The sequence below is a fragment of the Limanda limanda genome, chromosome 15, assembly GCF_963576545.1.
Source record: "Limanda limanda chromosome 15, fLimLim1.1, whole genome shotgun sequence".
Lineage (NCBI taxonomy): Eukaryota > Metazoa > Chordata > Actinopteri > Pleuronectiformes > Pleuronectidae > Limanda > Limanda limanda.
Window position 1 is genome coordinate 11,002,953 of NC_083650.1, and position 15,661 is coordinate 11,018,613.

Here is a 15,661-nt window from a genome sequence, read left to right on the forward strand (position 1 = left end):
GCAGTCGTTTTTTCGTCCTGATCTGGTATGTAGCTAAAGGGCGGACTCAACAAGGACTCGACTCACAAGTCTGCTGTCCGAGGGTGTGAAAGGAACCAGGACTCAAGAAATCTCGTATTTAATTTGACTTTTAACTTTGTCGTCCTCATCAACAAGACATGGTGCTCTGGATCATTCTCCCCATGGCCCTCTCGCTGGTGTCATTCATAGGAACATGGAGTGTGTAAGTGAACCAAGCCACTTTTTACATTTGATCTATGATCATCCTGAATAACTTAATGTCTCACTATAGACTATTGCTTTTCATGTTCTTTAATTTTAATATTTGATCTATTTATATCAGTGAAAAATATATATGCGATTATTATCCTTATTATTATGTTTTTTTGTCCCTTTTTATTGTGTTCGAGATTCTTTATATAGGTTAATCGAAGAAAAGCAGCGAGAGCCAAATAAAATAAAAAATCACATTAAAAGCCGAGGAGGTAACTTTTAAGTCATGTTATTTAAAGCTGGTCAGTGCAGTCTTTTAACTTGAATTAGAAGCTCCTGAAAACTCACCTGTTGCTTAACATTTGTGAATAGCGAACCCGTTGAAAAATGTGATCTGTCAAGTTTCTCTGTGCTGCCGGGTGTGAACAACGACAGTTGTGGTTTAACAAAACCCCATGTGGATCAAAACAAAGACATACAAACGTGCTGTCACATTGCGTTACTCCTGTGGATAATCAAGCTCTTCGTCATCTGTGAAAACACCCATATGCAGGGATTTTGTTTTGTCTTCACTGAATATCTTTTATTGACATACATCACACATATTTTACATTACACTTTATATATATATATATGTATTCATAGATGTTACCCTGTATAGTTTTTAGCTGAATTGCGGGAGAGAATTCTGGCTCCCGGTCTGGCACATACCTTCACCTAGGCTGGGCAGTCTCCTTGAATTCAATCATAATGCTCTTTCACAAACTCATAAATAGGAGTTTTCTGACCATGCCTGTTTTCGTTAAGATTCACAAATCACACTTTGGAAAACTTATCATATGTCAAAATAAACGCACTGTCTTGTAGTGTTAAAGAAAGTGAAAGAATGCATCCACCTCTGCACTAAAATCCAATGGGTTCCTTCCTGACCACAGCCATCCACCAAGTTCTGTGGAATCCGTTTGGTTGTTTTTGTGTTAGATCACACAAACAAACACACAGCCTGCGGTGAAAACATAAGCTCCCCGGTGGAAGTAAACAGGTGTTGATCCAAATGTTACAGGTACAGGAAAAACTAAGTGGAGCCAACTGATTGTAAATTGACGCTGTCCACAGGAATGAGCTGATAATGATCTAACCTAATTCTGAAAAAAGTGAAAGGTGATGATAATATTGATGCAGTGTTACATCAGTGACACAAAAAATCCAGCCATGCAGTTTAATGTTGGTTCCCATCATATCAATTATGTCACAGAACCCAACTTGTGTCACTTTATCTTTGCTTCTCTTTTATTTATCCAGATATGGCCTGGCCTTCTCCAATGAACATGTGTGCTCCCTCAGTGACTGGTAAGTTGTGTGTTGTTAATAAAAAAATATCATCAACATCTGGATGTGACAGATTCTCTTAAAAAACATTTTGAACTTTTTCTAAGGGAGGGTGGCAACTTCTGCACTGGGAATCAGTCCACTGGATGTTGCAGGGTTCCTACCATAAGGTAAAAATACAGTTTACTAAATGTTATAATTTTTTTTCATTTGTTCTTGAAAAAGTGAAACATAACTAATCTGAACAAATGATTCCAGCTCAAGTGGAACCAACCTACCAGAAAACTCCCTTTTTACAGCCACAATCAACGCTGCATCCGTCCTGTGTGAGTTTCCCTGCTGAAGGCCGAACACCTTCACACACATGATATGAGTGCCATGTTGTAGCCCTGACAGCTGTGACTTCCTCCCCAGTTCTGTTCTTCTGCATATTCCACCATGCACATGTTATGGAGAAACACGCATGTCATTCTATGCTGAGCAAGTTTGCGCTGGTCTTTGGCGCGGTGGCGTCCATTGGGGCCTTCACTGCTGGAAACTGCAACGTAAGTGCTGCTGAGATTCAAGATGTCTCAATGTTTTTTTGTTTGTTGACAAATTCTAACTTTACTTTAGTAACTAAGTAACTAAGTTTACTTAAAAAGCGCCTTTCAAACAAATATAATTCAAAGTGTTTGACAGGTGATCATAGGATGTTAAAAATGAATTAAAATTGGTTAAAAACATTCATGTCATCGTATGATGTGAGAACATCTGAAAAAGACCATATAAACATGTAACTGAGGCTGTTTACCCCCTGAATGCCAAAGGTTGTCCCATTAAAAACAAAATATATTTTCTCAGGTGATATAACTACAAAACACAGATCCACACTTATAATAGTCTTTCGAACGATCTGTGCCCATGTCTCTACCTGGTGTTCATGCATTGACCCGGGACTTGCTGACCGTTCCTCCACAGCCTGGTTACCTGTCACTGCTTCACTACTTCGGAGCTGCCACCAGCTTCATATGCATCTGCTTCTACACCATCCTGCTCACTGTCCTGACCAAGAAGTGTGTGCTGACTGGGTACGAGAAGGTCCTCGTCCCATTCCGCATCACCTCCACCGTGATTCAAGCCATCGTCACCCTCTGCTGTATCCTTTCATAATCCATGGATGTTAAACATTATTGGTGGGGTTTCATACAGGGGGTGTGGACAGTTTGCTGTGACGTCTGTGTAACACTCTCCAGCTGCTTTATACAGCACCACAGACCCTTTGTGCTGCACTTGGATCCGGCCGGCTGCTCTGTTGACAAAGTGGGACCGGCCACTACAGTCCACCTGAATGAAGCAGATTAAGAATGTATATGTGGCATTTATGGCCCCATCAATCTTTAACCAGTGTTTTCCTGTATCGCTTGGCTTCACATGTCCCACTCTGACATGTGGAAGCTAGAGTGTTTAGTGTAAAACTCAGAATCACTGAGTTGCGGACATCCAAAAGTAAATGGATTTATATTTTTTATAGTCTAACTCAGACAAGGGCAAAGTACGGCCCGCGGGCCATATACGGCCCGTTGGGCTTTTTAATCTGTTCTGGGTTTGAACCCTCGGGGTTGAATGCACTTATTGTAAGTCGCTTTGGATAAAAGCATCAGCTAAATTACATTTTCCCGGCAGTGTGGTGTATAGGGCTTGAAAAGGCACATGATCTCCCTTAACTTTTTCCCTTTGCACTGTGAGCCCTTCTGTAAAATGAGAGGATCAAGGAAACGAAAAAGTGGACAATGAGTGCCGAGTGTTTAACACGGAGTCGACAACAAAATACTTTTTCACTGAAGTCAAATCAAAGGCTGTATGCCTGATATGCTGAAAAAGTCGCAGTTTTCATGGAGTACAACATCAGCCGTCACTTTGCTACGAAGCATGCTAACTACGCTAGCAAGCAGTCAACGCAAGAACAGGTGGCTGCAGCTCAGAGATTGGCGACTAATTTACAGACTCAGCAAAAAAAATTTCACAGACAAACTGCGATTAAAGAGTCATCTACCAAGGCATGTTTTTTGGGGGGCATTCGAAATAGCAAAGGCTAGCAAGCCTTTCTCTGAAGGCGAGTTTTTGTTAAATGGCCTTGCAAATAAGTGCTTTGCTACTTGGTAAAGGCCAAATCCTTTCATGTAATGATTTTTCCATGTCATTTATATTAGTTCACAAAAACACTCCATCCATCTGTTCCTGGCCCGGCCCCTCTGTCAAATTTTAGAACCCAATGTGGCCCGCGAGTCAAAAAGTTTGCCCACCCCTGGTCTAACTGAAGGACACGCTTCCTCAGGTGGTAAAATCATTTTCACGTTTTCTCACGAATGAGCGCAAACTCACTACATTGGGCTAAACGTCTGTCTGCGAATATTCATTTAGGTCATAGGATGAGAGCAAAAAGATTAAGTAGACAGATTTGCATTATATTCCTGAAGATATTCACCCAGCACCTAAAAGGCTTGTTCACACAGGGAGGCGTGTCACTGCCTCTGATTTATAAATTTGTATTTGTGCTTTGTTGACATGTGTTTCAATGTCCTCAGGAGCTTTAATGTGATCTTCGGTCTCTTAAGAAGCAATCCACTACTCTGTCACTAACTGTTCCAAATGTCCTTAACTCGCACACCCTCAGATCTGATTCTGTTTCCCCAGAATGATTACTTTTACGTCCACCTAGCTGCCATATTTGAGTGGATGATCAGTGCCAACTTGGAGCTGTTTGAGTTCAGCTACGCCGTGGAGTTTTACTTCTTCTCGTCCTTCATGCTTTCAAACCTGCTGACCAAACGAGAAGAAGAAAAGCCTCTGATGATGACGATGCCCTGATGTGAGGCATCACATGAAAGGATGGACTTAAGGCATTTGTAAGGACAGTGACTTGGACATGGCAGGGGAACCAGGAATTATCTTTTTCATCATCCTGCAAAGATGGATTTTTATCCATTTATAGATAAGCACTTTTTTTCCTCCCCCTGGAAACTGTTGTGTGGAATAGTACGATTTTACTCACCTGGTATATCTGTTGCATAGGTAAAACCTATATTTATTGGGGAAAAAAACTATTTGTGCGGGATGAACAAAATACATCAGATGCAATTATTTATTTTTTTCCAAGCGATGTTGATGCGCTGCCAAAGTTCAACTAACCTGGGGTATCATACTCTGATGTCCTTGTTTACATAGTTTTTTTTTTATGGATTTTGGCACAATCAGCAATGACCTCAGAATTTATTATTGTGGAGACGATCATCATTTCTGATCGTTTCTTAACATGAAGGTTGGATGTAAGGACTTACGTTTAGCTCCGGGATGAATGAAATCATGACACTTGTGAAAACCGACAAGACCTGTTCATAGATTTGACTTTGAGATAACAGGCGGGAGGAGGAAGTGAGAAATATTCAGATTGAAAGTTTCCCATAAGAGCAAAAGATCCTGTTTGACTGAATGATTAAAGAGTGACGAATCAGAAAAATATGATTGGACAGTTTATCCACACTAAAAACGAGGGAGAAAACTAAATGGGCCAATTGGCCTAGGTATTAAGGCCAGGCAGCAATGACAATGCACAGCATAGTGGGGGTTGTCTGTTCTGCGTCCCATTACAAACTTTTAAGTTGTGATCTATTAACGTATTTTAGTGGTTGTGAGAATAAAAAAAATAATTTAAGGCGCTTTTATATAAAGTTGCTTCAAAGGGCCCTAAAAATCTTTCACTTTCTGCAGCTATGTGGTCCAACATGAATAAATTATTATAAGCAGGATTGCTTCTTTTTTAACTTAAGATATATTATTTCTGCAGTTGTGGTCTCATCATTGTTTTGCTTACCACAGAAATCAGAGCGTCAGAGAGAATGCAGCTGGATGTGTAAATAAAATACAAATTTCACCATATCACATTGAAACTGTGCTTATTCCCACTGTGATTCTTCACTGTTAAAGTGCAGTTGCAATCAGAAATATTCAACCCCCCAAAGATTTTAAGGATTTATCAATTCAAGCTGACAGAATCTTGCTCAAAGAGCAAAGGCCTTGGGTAGAAGAAGATTTCCCCAAAAAATGATATTCCAAGAGACACCATTGGGAGCATTATAAGGACGTTTAAAACTTATGGAGCAGCTGCAAACCAGCCTGGCCGTGGAAGAAAGCCCAACTATAAGACGTGCGCTGAATAAACAAGGACTCCATGGCCGGACTCCAAGACGCACTCAGCTCTTGACCACAAGGAACATCAAAAGTCGACTAGAATATGACAGGAGGAATTTGGATAAGACTACTGTGCTTTGGGTGACAGTTCTATGGACTGATGAAACTAAACTGGAACTGTTTGGACGTATGGGCCAGCGGTAGGTCTGGCGTGCAAAAGGACAGGCTTCTGACCAGAAGAATACCATCCCCAAAGTCAAGCATGGAGGTTGGTCAAAGATGATGTGGGGCTGTTTTTCTGCAGCAGGAACTAGCAATCTTGATCGTGTGCATTGCATCATGGATTCACAGAAATACCAGGCCATTTTAAAGAGGAATGTGATGCCTTCTGTTGACCAATTGAACCTTGGTGATCATTAGACTTTCCAGAAAGACAATGATCCAAAGCCCACCTCCAAGTCAGCCAAAGCTTGGTTGAGAAAAAGATCCTGGAATGTCCTGGAGTGGCTTTCTCAGTCACCAGATTTAAATCTGATTGAAAATCATTGGTGGGATTCAAAGAAGGCAGTTGCAGCACGGAAGCCATCAAACATCACTGAGCTAGAGGCTTTTTCACGTGAAAAATGGGTAAAGATTCCAATCGAGAGGTGTAAGAAGCTTGTCTGTACTTATCGAAAACGTTTGTTAGAAGTTATAAAAGCTAGAGGATGCGCCACAAAGTACTGAAGCTGGGGGTTGAATAATACTGAACATGCACGTGTTGAAAGAGTTACATTTTTCATTTTAACTTCAAAGTTAAGTAAACTTCTGTTGTCAAAATAACTAAAATACGCATCAGTAAATATCTTTTGTTGTTTGAGTTTGTCATTTATTGTCATTATCTGTCATCCACATCACTATGTCTATTGAGGCGAAGGGGTTGAATATTTCTGATTGCAACTGTAAGTACTGAAAGGTTTTAAAACAAGTAAAAGTACAATTAAAAAGAGACGTGTACATGTACTTGATGCATTTTCTACTTGAGTAAACGCACTTGCTTTCAAATATACTTTAAGTATAAAAATTACCTGCCAAGTGTAGCATATTCCTATACTGCGACAGTCTACAACACCATTAACTGTGCCAAATGTATACTTTGTTTTATACAACAATAAGACAGACTTAAGTCATATCATAGAGAATTCTGCAGATGATGCTACTGTAAATACTTTTCATATTGTCAAGTTTTACTTCACTGATGATCCTCCTGCTGCAGGAGGCGGGGTCTAATGTTACCTGCTCTGATTGGATCAATTCCTCTCTAATTGTTGATTACTTTAAAACAATGTGGACATGTAACGATGCCTTGTAAAGATGAAGTTTAGTAGAAAGTACAGAAATTTGCTGATTTATGCGTTGGAGGAAAAGTAAATAAAGTACCTGATAATAAATCATTGCCCTACAGACACTATGAATCCATAAACTCTCACAAAACAAGGCAACGTGGTCTCTGGTTTTAATGCAAAGCACTAAACCTTTACTTGAAAGAAGGTAATATACATCCTGGAATTACAGATTAATAAAGATACATTATGAGCAGTCATTTCACAATGAATATCAGCTTTCCTTCGCATCAACCGAGAAAGGAGTGCAACATTATCTACAGTTGTTTTGTTAGGAAGAAAACAGTGAAAAGCACACCTAAGTCTGTCAGCATCTTTACTGCATGATACACTGTAAAAAAAATGCCATCTATATGCAGTAGTCCACATGAACCTCAATAACAAAAAGAGAGAAAATAAGAAAAGAAACACAATTTGAAAAAACAAGAGTTCCATGGTTGTTTTAACTAAGTAGTTCAAACTGCAATGCATACATTATAAATAAATGTAAAGGGAAAGGGGGAAAAAAAAATTCAAATAGTACTACAAGCAATATTCCACAATTCCAGCATGGCTGAAACAATAAGTGGCCTCAATCCAAACCATACACTTTGGAGTGTGACCACAGCTTAACAAACCTTTAAGATACTGTAGATTCTTCAAACGGGTGCGCCTGAAAGTCCAACGTATGTTTAACACTGGATAAATCAAGTTAAAAATTGCCCTTAAAATTTGTTCAGTGACATGATAAATTGCCAACCACCTTTTCCTGTGGGGCGAGGAACACTTCGAGTAAGGAGCGAGAACGACGCAAGGCCTTTTCATTTAACAACTTTCGTTTTTGCAACTTCAAGCCGTGAAGTAGAGAAAAAAAGCCTGTTCTCACCTAAGCTAGGGGCGGTCACAGGTATTATGACGTTTCAATTCGAAAAAGGAAATCATTGTGTTCTCGCTGAAGCTCATGTACGTCTTTTTCTTTGCGGCCTCTACTTATGAAAACTGCTCCACTGATCTCTCATGATTGGGGAAGCTCCAACTGTACACACTATGAACAATTCTCTTCTCAGTAAAAGGAAAAGGACACTACAGTAGTTGACAACTCAAAAAATTATTAATGTGATGATGTGGATTGGTAATTGTTTAAATCTACAGCAAGTTGGAATGGGGGTTGTTTCAGGGGGGGGGGTGGTTTCAAACGGTGTACATGTTCTTGGTGGTGGATCCACTCTTGCTGGACGTGTCGTCATGTGACTGGTAGCCGATCATGGCTTTGTTGGGGATGCTCAGGCGCTCTTTATAAACTTGCCTGTGGAAAAAAAGATGGAAGTTAAATTCTGCGTGAATTAGTGTCACCATCTAGTGGTCAGCTGCAGTCAGCACTCGGTGTATTATTTCCTGTGAACAGGGTGACGTCACTACCTACCCTATCGTCATGATGGCATCCCTGTTTTGGCAGTTGCTCGTCCAGATGGCTATTTTGTCACCTTTGGGTCTGACGTTGACCACTGCACCGCACACGTCTTCACTGGCCTCATCGAACGACTCACCGACAAAACACAAGAGCTGGGAAACACAAAATGTCACTCACTACATTAAGTATCTTTTTTTGGGGGCCGCGATTCATAGGACAATGTTGGTTTGTTTAGCTGCTCAATGAAAACACTGGTTTTACCGTCTCCATCCAATAGCGGTCCAGGTCATTGTGTCGCTGTTGTTTATTGAGAGTCATCAGCCATCGACCTCCCAGTTTGTTCCTGTCGTCCTCCCACATTGGCTTAATCCCATCCTACAACAAAAAGTCAGACAGCTATTAAATGTCTCTTTAAAAAAACAAGTTGTTCTTAATAAAGGCAGATTTTCAAAAAAAGCATAACTCTTACCTTAAATAAGCAATAATCACAACCAAAGCCAAGTTTGCTTGGTTGCTGTATGTGGTTGTATAATCTATAGAAAACACAGAATAAATAATAATACATTTCATGTGTGAGAAGGTGTCAGTCACTTCTAAAGTTGCCCAGTTTATATTTTCGGACACTCTTAAATGCCTCATATTATAATTTATAAACATTTAATTTGCGTGGCTTCAGAGCTTTAGCAATACTATATACTGCAGACGTCAGAGGTAAATAATCGAAGACATATAGCAAACTCTTGCTGTCCCCACATAGTTTTAAAGCAGCCCTACCTAGGAGGCTGTGTCATGTGTAAGATATACACAACTACTTTTATAATTGGCAAACACTTAAAACCTCTATAAAGTGCGATAACCATTGCAGGATAATTAGAGTTAACTTACGCCCAGAAGTCTTCCACTGTGTCAAACTTGGAAATGAGACGCAGGTTCTCTGTCCAGCTTTTGCTCTTGTCGTTTTTGAAATACCACAGCGCCCATCTGAGAGAGAGGAGGACAACAATCGCAACACGGTCAGTATTCACAGGCTTGTAGAGAAATGACTCGAGAACAGAAGGATAAAGAATTCTTTACTTTTCGGAAACTGTGCGAGTATATTGGAAAGCGGGAAAATAAAAATGTAATCAGGAAGTTTCAGTAGAATGACACATGTGAATGAATGAAATGTCCCGATGACAGATACACAGCAGCACACTACAGCTCGTCACAAAACATTATCAGTGAACAGTGGCCATCAGAGGCACCACAAACGCAGCCTTTGTTTATAATTCTTTCATCTATTCCCAGGAAGGGGCTAGCAGGGGACGGACGAGGGCAACGAGAGGACAACAGCTAAACCCTGTGGCCCCATGAGCCCCCCCACCCTCACCCAGCAGTAACCAACCATCAGCTGGATCCTCGTGTCATAAACACGGATATTAATAAACTCAACCAAACAGAGGATAAAAATACACTGCTCCACTGACATAATTCCACAACACAGGAGGAGATATGAGCTGGCTCTCCTCTGGTGACCCCGGCTGAGCACGCAGGGTGTATACATGACTCGTATGTCAACAAACATGGCGGTCAGCAGATAAGAGTCAGCGAAGGATTCAGGGTGAGCCCTGCTCCTCACAAGTTACTGGATACTGCCAGACTAGAAGAACTGACAGAACAGTTTCAAACCCTGATCCAGTATAATGGTTATATTCAGGCGTGGCCGGGGAAGTGGATAAGTAAACACAGGTGTAGCTACTTCAGCTACTTGTGGGCCTGTGTTGTGAAATGAAGGCAACACCTTGACATGGATCAACAGAGAAGCAGTGATGCTTGACTTCAGACTGAAAACTGCTGCTTGCTGGTTTCCAATTGTTTCAGTGCCACATGAAAATCATGTTGCACGACCTGAAACTTGAAAATGATCATGTCAAGTTATGGTACAGTCAGATACAGTCAAGTGTTTGCCATTCTCTGCTCATAAGTATTCAAATTTTGACAAAAACAATAATTTGACCTTATCGTGATAATTATCAATATTGACTAATAAACATTTCTATCTTGATATAATTAGTGGCCATATCATCTAGCCGTACTCTTCAGGTCACACATTTTTCCCTTTTTTTTATCTCCATTTCAAATTGATCCTACATTTATCCAAACTGACTGAAGAACATTGTCTCTTCCTGCAAATTGCTGGAGCGTCAAACATTACAACACATGTTTTAAAATAATATTTTCTTTGTGGTTAAATAGTCAGTGAAGCAAGACAGAAGCGACATCATCCCTCCAACTGAGTCATCCACCACTAAGGGCATCACTACCACAACATTTCTCAATAAAACCTGAACCCATACAAATAGAATGCCAGGATAACGTGGGCCAGATGAGAGCAGCAGAGTGGGGACCACCTTGACCTGTGAAGCTGGGCTGAATGAGCAGAATGGCCTAGAAAGGGACTTTTCAGCATTTCGTAAAACCAACTGAACAATGCTCCTGAATAGGCCGTCACCACCACAGAACTCTGTGATAGCGTTTCTAAAAGAACCTGGGGAACAACACATTTGTGACTCTTCTCATTGCTATGGCAATATTACATCTTTTCACTCAATACGATTGTTGAAAATAAACTAATACAGAGCATGTTTCAGGTAACACACAAGAGTCACTAAAGAGAAGCAATTTGACTTTGTTGTCACAGCATCATCCTCTACAGACACTGTACAGAATAAATTGAAGAACTTAAGTTAAAACTCCATGGCAGTGACAAACGTTAACAACTTGCAAAATTAATACAGGACGTCTGAATTGGGTCAAAGCCTGAGAGCTAAAATGAGGACATTCCCACAGACAAGACAAAGATCTCTTCTCTCTGAAGTCAAGTCGTTTTACATGTTTTTTTAAATAGAGCTATTTGGTTTTATTGCCTTTGGAATGCATCACAGCATAGCTTGTTTTAGACTTTAGACTTTCCTCCATGTTATGTGCTGTTCATTGTTTCTTCCTTCCTGTTATAACCCCCTCCAACCCAGTCGGTTTAATTGTTAGTCAGCAAGAAGACGCAAAAACTAGAGGACAGTTTACCACGACACTTGGTGGAATGATGTGGTACGGATCTGGGAAGAACCCATTCAATTTTGGTGCAGATCCAGATGCTTAAAATTATGAGAGGGTCGTTTTTTCATCATTTCCATTGATCTCTCAGAGATTCATTCATGGATCTTGATGGGCAATTTTTTTTGTATGAGTCACAAAAAACTCAGAATCTAGTGAATTCAAATGCGGTTTCATTGAGGAACTGTTTGGCCTTGGCGGAAGTAAATGCTCTACAGTGTGCGATTCTAGTTTGAGTCATTATTTCTGTGATGCATTGGTGTCTAGCTGAACAAATGTTATAAAGAAACTGTCTTTGTGCTGCAGTCTTAAACCTCACTAATATGAGAACACTGCAGTAGATGTTGGCAGCAAACCCTTTCAGTTGCAATATCCTGTCAAAGCCAGCAGCTGTGTGTGTGTTTTTGTGTATTCTCACTTGTTTTGCAGAGGGTGTTTGATATACTGCTCGGGAATTGCAACGACTTGACTTTCAGTCGGTTGATCTTCAGTTTCAGGTGCTTTCTGTAGATAGAGAGAGAGAGAAACAAAGCGTATAACTTATTAGAAAACAAGAGATGTTTATAGAAAACATCAGTTCAATACATCAAGTCTCATCCATGTACTGTGTGTGCTGATCATGAAGGGGACCAGCTTTTAGCAAAGGGGAGAGGATGAGAGACATGTGAACATTTACCGGTGTCATGATTTGACAGTGGATGGTTACATTTACAGGGCTATGACTAATAATAATTTTCTATATCCATAAATATGGCAATCCCTTTTATGTAATAAAATATCTAATAATTTAGCTTGCAAAAACACATGTGCAGAGGCAAATATCATTGTTTCAATTGTCCATTCATGAATTACATACTTGAATCTGTGTTATGTTCAAGTAACATCTTTTTAAATCTTTTACACCAACTTTGATCGATTTATTATCGAGTATCCCCGTTTATTTCCCTGCTCTATTAATATCACAGTACAGATGAGGTCCTGTGCGGTGTCTCCAGGTCACGATGACACGCCGGGGAGCTGCAGCCTCATCACAGATATACATCTGACTGTTAAACATCGTCAAATACTATCGATTCACTTCAATGGGAGGCAGCTCAACGTTGATTCTACAATGCGAAGCAGCTCACAGAGAGCTAGCAGCTAGCTTTAGCCTCGTATAGTACAGGAGAAGGGACAAAAGGGCTCAGTGGAATCGAAGCTAACCTCACACTAATGAGTTAACGCCTGCTAGCATTAGTTTATACAGCCGGGCTGAGCTATGCTAGCTCCCAGCGAGATACACACGTGTCCGGATTGTGAAAAAACACCATTAATCAAGTCGCATCGGGAGCATTTCCACTCACTGACGGTTCACCGAGCGACCGACGTGCTACCGACTCGCATGGAAGCGGTTAAAGCATCACAGACCGGGTGGATGACCGACGTGCTGCCGGTCAGTCCCTCCCTGCCGACACAGCCTCACGCATCACATTGCTCTGGATGCTAACGCTAACTGAGATCCACGCCAACCCGGCTCATCAGCCACCAGGAGCCCGGCGTCTCCACCCGGGTTCTGCCGCTCCACGGAGGCGATGCTGGCGAGCAGCAGACCCGGTGGAGACCGGCTCCATCCCTCCTCCCTGCCCGGGGCTCGGGGCTTTTCTCCCCCCGCGCTCTCGTCTCTCTTACCGGCTCCGATGTCGCCATCTTGACAGTAGAAGTGTTCTGTCCGTTCAGCGCGTCCGCGTCACCGCCCGAGTGCTCACACTGCTACGGAAGCCGCGCCTGTCCAACGTGATGGTGGGAGACACCGTGGAACCAGTTGAAACTATATCTATATATACAGTCTATGGTTGAAACCAAGAAGCATCTCAACAAAGCATCGCTGGATTAATTCAGTGTTCCACACAATCACATCACTGATTCGTGACAAGTGGGACAAATCAGGATCCAATATTGAATATGAAGAACATCTAATATCTGCCATGTGTATCTCCCTATTGTTCTCTTTTGTAACTAAATGTGCGTTTTGCCTTGCCATCACTTATTTTGTGTCGAAACCATCACGCAACAAAACCACAAATTCATTTTCACCCACATTATGCTGCACCTATAAAAACTACAACAAATAAAATGTTTCCTTAGCCCGACAGAGACCTCAAGTATTTTATTGGACTGTATAATATAATTTTAACTTTAAACAGTGTTTTCCAGGTTTAAAAACACATTGTCATGTTAGGACACGGATAACATTTTCAAAAAATATGAAATATCATACTGAAATATCATCAAAAATTAATCTGTTTCTAAGCATTTTTTCAATTCAATCTTATTTCTATTTCTTTAAATGTCTTTTTAACGTGTTCTTGTGTTATTTAAAATCAATTCCATTATATGAAGTACCATTACCACAATTTTATCAACAATTTTAGAATTTTTATCTATATTGTATTTAAAGCACTTTGAGCTGCATTATTCAGGTACTTTATAAAATAAAGTTTATTATCATCATCATAATCATTATTATTATTATTATCACTAATTTGAAAAGAACTGCTGTTCATTCACTGTTCCTTTTTACTATCTTGTATTCAAAGTGATCCCAGGCTGAACATGAGAGCTGTGGTTTAACCTTAAGAGTAATTATAGAGTTCACCCACTCATCCAGCATGTTGTTACAAACACCATACCAATATTATATCATATATTGGTTCGGGCCTCAGGTCCTCTGGCATGGATTCCAATGATTACATCATTTCTGCAGATTAGTCAGCTACCAATCCCCTGTCACATCCCACAGGTCATCTCCTGAATTAATGTGGGGCCACTGATGTAAAGTGAGCTAAAACCAGTTTGAGACAATGTGTGTTTTGTGACACAGGGTTATCATGCTGGAGGTATCCATTAGAAGATGGAAAATTGTGACAAGAATGGGATGAACATGGTCAGCAGCAATACTCAAATAAGCAGTGATATTTGAGTGGTATTAAAAAGGGCCCGACCACTCCTCTGAGCTCGGAAAGTGTAAAAGTAAAGTCTGGAAACTTTTGTGTGAAAATGCGAGGAGATCAGCTTTGTCAGAGATACAGTACTCACAGTGACAAAAAAGTCACAGCCAAAATCCCAGAGACATCAAACGTTCCCACGCTCTGTTGTCTGACGTAAACATTGACTGATGCTCTTGGCCTGTATCCAGGGCCGGCCCTGGCAATGTTGGCACCCTAGGTGAGATTTCAAATTGGCGCCCCCCAACATACACACGCAAACTGTCATGCATCAACAATAACTTTTGGACTGTATACAGATGCACACACAGGCAGACAAATTTGTAAGCTATAAAAAACAATAAAAATATATAATAAAAAAATATAAAGAGTCTCCACAATCGGGGTGATTCTTACCTCTATATTGTTCTTTCTTCTCCTACTCTACTTTGCGGTGCTTTCTGAATTGTGCACCTGATAATTTAATCTTTTTTTGATTCATCTTTGACTCTAACCGCAGTCTGTCACCGCAGCGTGTCTGTTGTTTTTCTCTTTTTGTGCATCCAGCAGCAGAGTGGAACGGCATATGCCAGTCAACTCGCCATGGCCGACCTCCGACAACGGGACAGGTTCTGCTTGCGACTTGGATTGCTGCTCTGGCTTGATTCGCTGCATGGTATCTGATGTGATCCCGCCTCCAGCCTGTCAGTTTGCTGCTGAGAGAGGGAGAGGGAGAGAGGGAGAGGGAGGAGAAACATTGAAGGAAGGTGAATAAGGAGATTGAGACCATTTCATAGTTTAATACGAACATTCTTTAGGGGTCCAAGCTAATTCAATATTGCACAATACACTGTTACACAAGTACAGATCTTTTTTTAATTTGCACCCTGACACAGTATGCTTGTTGCACACAGAGTACCAAAGGAGAAGTGTTGATAGTAACATTTAAACCAGGATGCTGTGCTCTCAACGCATACTGCATGTGACTATGCAGTATTCTTTCATTAGCAAAGCTCATTCAGGACAACAGCTGGAGTGCAGCTGTTTGGTCACAGCCATGGAAACCTAAGTAATGACACTGATGTGTTATGCATTCTCATTTCTCAGGTTCCTGCTGCAGA

The 15,661-nt window shown here is 40.8% G+C and overlaps 2 protein-coding genes across 2 annotated transcripts; one reads left to right on the top strand and one right to left on the bottom strand.

The window, feature by feature from the left end:
- Positions 1–158: 158 nt before the first annotated feature.
- On the top strand, positions 159–4,392 carry si:dkey-228d14.5 (uncharacterized protein LOC796266 homolog). Its single transcript, XM_061087772.1, has 7 exons — positions 159–223; positions 1,516–1,563; positions 1,650–1,712; positions 1,801–1,868; positions 1,957–2,087; positions 2,503–2,680; positions 4,199–4,392. Exons 1-7 carry the CDS (start codon positions 159–161, stop codon positions 4,390–4,392), a joined length of 747 nt encoding a protein of 248 aa, XP_060943755.1.
- A 2,800-nt stretch (positions 4,393–7,192) lies between these two features.
- On the bottom strand, positions 7,193–13,300 carry eif4e1c (eukaryotic translation initiation factor 4E family member 1c). The gene is made up of 7 exons (XM_061087208.1): positions 13,246–13,300; positions 11,996–12,081; positions 9,370–9,465; positions 8,954–9,017; positions 8,746–8,859; positions 8,497–8,636; positions 7,193–8,379 (listed from the first exon to the last, which is right to left on the bottom strand). The coding sequence occupies exons 1-7, from the start codon at positions 13,261–13,263 to the stop codon at positions 8,265–8,267; spliced, it is 633 nt and encodes a 210-aa protein (XP_060943191.1). The 5' UTR covers positions 13,264–13,300; the 3' UTR covers positions 7,193–8,264.
- Between the last annotated feature and the right edge of the window lie 2,361 nt (positions 13,301–15,661).